Below are 4,986 nucleotides of genomic sequence, written 5' to 3'. Positions count from 1 at the left end.
CCTCGTGAGATAAGTACACACCAATCTGGTAATGGCTCTGCCCACGCGCGCCGTGGCGGGCACCGCCCACCCGCCGGCGCGGCTCTTGCGCAATGCCCAGACCGCCCAGCTGATCGGCCGCGAGTCCTTCGCGTCGCCCACGCGCAGAGCGGCCGGTGGCGGCCGCGCCGAGCGGCGGCTGCAGTCGAGTCGGAGCCGGGGCCGAGCCGGGCTGAGCAGCGACCCCCGATCACATGACCACGAGCGAAGAGGGGGCGCGCCGCGCCGCCGCCGGCCCCTATAGCCTGCGTGCCCGCTCCCTTCGGAGGCGGCTGGAGCAGGAGCGTGGCGGCGGCCAGCCGCACCACCGTCCGCCCGAGCCCAGCACGCGCCCGCCGCCTCTCAGCAAGTACCGCCGCAAGACGGCCAACGCCCGCGAACGCGACCGCATGAAGAACATCAACTCGGCGTTCGAGATGCTGGAGCGCTCGATCCCGAGCCTGCTGCTTGGTGGCGGCGAGAAGCTGACCAAGGTGACGCTGCTGCGGGCGGCTGTCCAGTACATCCAGGCGCTGGCCGCGCTGCTGGAGCGAGGGCAGTCGGCCGACGATGAGCCCACTCAGCGACCACCGCCACCGCCGGCCTCCGTCATGCTGCTGGAAGCAGTTCCGGACGCGGCCGACCCGCTCGACGGCCTGGACGACCTAACCGACTTCCAGCTACCGGACGGCTTTGACGCCCTGCTGGCCGACCATGACGAGGGCGTGAGCGTCGACGACTCGGACTTCAGAGACTTGGCCATCCCCTGAACGGAAAGCGGTCGCGGCCGCGCCGCCTGTAGCTGGCGGGAGGTGAGGCACCACAGGACCGTCTCCTGTAGCTGGCGGGAGGTGAGACACCACACAGACTGTCCCCTGCAGCTGGCGGGAGGTGAGGCACCACACAGACTGTCCCCTGTAGCTGGCGGGAGGTGAGGCACCACACAGACTGCCCCCTATAGCTGGCGGGAGGTGAGGCACCACACGGACTGTGTCCTGTAGCTGGCGGGAGGTGAGGCACTGCACAGGCTGTACAGTCCTGTGTATGTGTGTGCCCCTTTGTGTATCCCTGTGCAGCCCCCTTCCGAGCAACGACAGAAGACTGCGCTCGGCCGAACCAGCACATGCCGTTCTACTAGGATATGGTTTCGGGTCAGGTCCGAAACTGCTTAGTTTGGAAAGCTGTTGCTAACTGTTACAAATGTGTCGGGTTCAACAGTTGATGAACAGCCATTTTGTACTGTAAAGGTCATGCCCCAGTCCGGTTACCTGACGTGCTCATCGTCCAGGCCGTGTCATACGTATGATCCTAATTAGCATACGCACGTGTGCTTTTACTGAACAGTGCGCTCCTCAAACTGACTGTGTCTGCGGTCCAGCGGCGCGGTATGCCTCGTACGGAGAGGCGTGCACTCAAACTCCTAGAGTGCGTCCTCTGGCACTCCTAAGCGGGAGGTGCTCAGCGGGCTGCACGCAGAGGCTCGGGCTAGAGTAGCAATAAAGGTCGCCACGCTCCAGCCTGGTCACCTGACGAGCTCATCGGCCAGGCGATGTTCCTGACGCGCGGTTTTGCCTCCACGCCTTCGCTGGGCCCCAGAGTGACTCGACACTTGTCTCAGGCAAACACGGCCTTTCTTCTTGAGCGCAGGCGGCCCGTGCAATATTGCGGCTGGCTATTCAGTACGCCGGGCGCCTATGGAGGACCGGCGCCGGCGCCGGGCGCTCGCTGCTGGCCGATCATTGTTCACCGCGTGAAGAGCGACTCCGTTATGGAAGTGGAGAAAGCGCCGCGTTCGGACAGCCTGCGGCGGTGTTTGCCCAGATGCGTCGGGGAGTGCACGTGGTGTCGCGCAGCACTGGAGGTGCTTGTGCTCGCTTAGAATATGTGCAATATTTTTATATGTATTTGGTATCACATTGGTATCAAAACGGTAGATAGAAAAGCGAACATTTAGCTAATGAAGATGTACTGTAGTTCATGATAACCATGCAAAATGGATGTGATGTGGTGGGGCTGGCCAGGAAAACCATGATGCCGGCTCACTGAAGCCGTTTGTCTGTTTTCTTAGGTACATGACGAGGCAATTGAGCTGCTCAGCGACGAAGAAGTGGTGCCAAGTTTTGTGACTTGATGCTACCTGGGAAACTGAGATTAAGACAGGTAAGGCTTTTCACACGGGGCAGAGGATTCACTCAGTTCACCACGCCGACCGCGAAGGAGGGATTAAGACCCCCTGATACCTTGGGGTCTGTTGGTTGGACCGAAACAAATGAAGGAGACAAACAATAGACCCAATCATTCTCACACTGTAATCGCAGAGCTTGTACATTTAAGGTGACTGATGACATAACAGATCGCACAGAATAACCTACAAATCAATAAAATCTATGCACATCTTTAGCGCCGAATCCAGCGACAGTCATATCAAACACAGCTTTGCAACCGGCACCAAGAAAAGGCAAGTTTCATTACACTGTGTAGCAACACCATTGCGTTTCCAAGGTCAAAGGTTAAGGTCAACTAAGGTCAAGGTAAATTTTGGTCCCGGTCAGGCTGCCTGATCAGTCTGACATAGGTTGTGTGCTTTTGCAGCTCACATGAAACACACAGGTCATTGATTTAAAAATGTGTCGGTTTATAGTATCGGTTAGATGCTTACAGCCTGACTCACATGAATTCTGCTTCTACTGACGACGAAGTGATCTGATGAACCCCCATGATTTTCAGAAGGTCTTCTGTTGATCACCTGTCAGTTACTTGCAGATACTTGACACTGCAGTTGATACCAACCTGGAAAACTTGGTGGCCACCCTGACACTGTTCGAAGTCTATACTGGAAGCTCGGAGAGCTTAAGTTCAACTGCCTCAGACGGTCGGGGTCAAAGGTGAAAAGCCAAGCCAGCAACAACAAGACATTTGAATTATGGTGTAATTTCGGCGTATTTTGAAATTTTCACACTTCATATGCCTGGTTTATTTGCTGTTTCCAACCACGCTCATGCCTAAGTTATGGAATATGAACGCACACCCATGATAGATTTGATTTACGTTCTCACGGTAAATTATCGTGAAAAAAGAAATCTTCTAGCCAACACAGACTACAAATGCATTGTTGGAGCGTGTTTTAATCCAACTGCGCACCTTACTTTAGAAAGCGTTTGACCCTACAGGGGCAGTTTTCATTTCAAGCTTTCCCAGTACAATCGAGAATGTTAATACCAATAAGCGGCTTTATTCTCTTCTAAAATTAAACAGAAGAAAAACGGACACTTTGGAAGCTTGTCACATAATTGCGCCTTGCCTCACGTCGGTACACTGGAATAAAGCTTACCCATAATGGAAGTGCAAAAATGTGATACTGGCGTGCCAATGGCCCGTATGAAAGCAAAATAATTCACGTAATTATCACTGCGCGAAAGGAAGATTCGTACCAAAGGGAACATGTCAAACTGTCCCTAAAACATGTGTCGCAGCGTATGTATCTTGGATCCAAAATGATGTTTCTGCAAGCCAAGCCGCATTTAAGGATGCGGACTTTTGAACAAAAAAGCAACGTAAAAACAAAACAGACACTCCATCTATTTCCACGAACTGAACGAAATGACAAACATACCGTTTGTTTGTCATTAATGACGGTTCCCTGCAAAGGTAAGCACGAATACCGTTTTCGTCACGTGCTTTTCAGGATCCAGCTGAAGGTCACCTGCCTCCGTGCCAGACGGAATACAGCTGCGTCTGTCCTCTTCTTCCCGCAGGACCAACCGAAACCTCAAAGTGGCGCCTCGGCTTCCCGGTCCATACATGTCTGAGGAGGCCTTGCGGCTGCGGTAACAGTGCGCGGTCGCTTGCGCGATAACCGCCCACATGTTGGGATGACATTGCCCATGCCGAGTCGTGATATGACAGTCGGTGTGTCGTACCAAAGTTTTGCACGTGCGACAAATTTTTATATTTCATTGCTTTATTTTCGTGTGTTTACAATGCATGCAAACGCCTGAATACGTTGTCAGACGTCATATTTTGCACGCATGAGTGTAAATTGCTTGGTGTGTTAACTCTCATTAGGGATAACGCCCATCGTCATAGTTTCGCTGCAAAGCAGCTTCATACCAGGCCAGATCTGCAACTTTGATGAGTCGCTTTGCCACCTATCACCATCTAGTCACCATGAAGTTATTTGACGCCGAACTCGAATTGTTTAACGCACGTGTGCCCCATTGTCATTTGTATAGCCCAGAGTGCCTAGACCTATGCATGACGCGCGTTTGGAGACAACGTTTGTTCAAACTGATATCCGATGTTTAATGATGAAGGGCATGTGAGCGGACCAACGGGCGAATAGATCTATCGGTTTGCCTCCACGGATATCAAACCATGGAAACCGATCGCATTTTCAGGATTTTCGATCATCATCGACAATACACCGAATGAATAAATGTCTTTTATGAGCTTCATGATGCAGTGCATGCCTAACGCGCTGCACAAAGAGCATTTCAAAATCGAAGTGACTAGAAGTGTGCTTTGCACGCTTCTAGTGCAATGATATTTCACATATGGCAGTCGCTCAATCCATTCACCAAACCACCACCGTCCGGTGAAGTGGCTAAGTGAAACGACTGTGGCGCAGATTTCGAACCGACCGATGCCGAATGGCACGTGCCACGCGCCGTGTCACGTGCCGTACCACACGCAATACCCCGGAGCCCTGTCAGACTTGAACTTTCATGGGTGTAGGTCAAACGACCGACTACAGCGGTTGTTTATCCATGGGAACATGACCGCCGACGTGGCCCACATTAAACGGGGGTCGAGGGCAGCCGGCGGCCCTCGGTGGACCCGCCAGGCGCGTGCTTCGCTTTAGTTCGAAACACCTCCGGGACACCATCGCGTCGAGCTACGGTTGACAAGCTTGGAACGTGGGAAGGCAGCCTGCATGTTTGGCAATATAGTGCCTTCAAAAGCAAACAG

The 4,986-nt window shown here is 53.3% G+C and overlaps 1 protein-coding gene across 1 annotated transcript; it reads left to right on the top strand.

Annotated features, from left to right (window-relative positions):
* The first annotated feature begins 233 nt into the window (after positions 1–233).
* On the top strand, positions 234–4,421 carry LOC119094425 (protein atonal homolog 1-like). The gene is made up of 3 exons (XM_037217485.1): positions 234–830; positions 2,087–2,178; positions 3,704–4,421. Exon 1 carries the CDS (start codon positions 234–236, stop codon positions 786–788), a length of 555 nt encoding a protein of 184 aa, XP_037073380.1. The 3' UTR covers positions 789–830; positions 2,087–2,178; positions 3,704–4,421.
* Positions 4,422–4,986: the final 565 nt, after the last annotated feature.

Source organism: Pollicipes pollicipes, unplaced genomic scaffold (genome assembly GCF_011947565.3).
Source record: "Pollicipes pollicipes isolate AB1234 unplaced genomic scaffold, Ppol_2.1 Scaffold_4002;HRSCAF=4701_pilon_pilon_pilon, whole genome shotgun sequence".
NCBI lineage: Eukaryota > Metazoa > Arthropoda > Thecostraca > Pollicipedomorpha > Pollicipedidae > Pollicipes > Pollicipes pollicipes.
The sequence above is the reverse complement of the archived record's forward strand: the minus strand, read 5'-3'. Positions and strand labels throughout refer to the sequence as shown.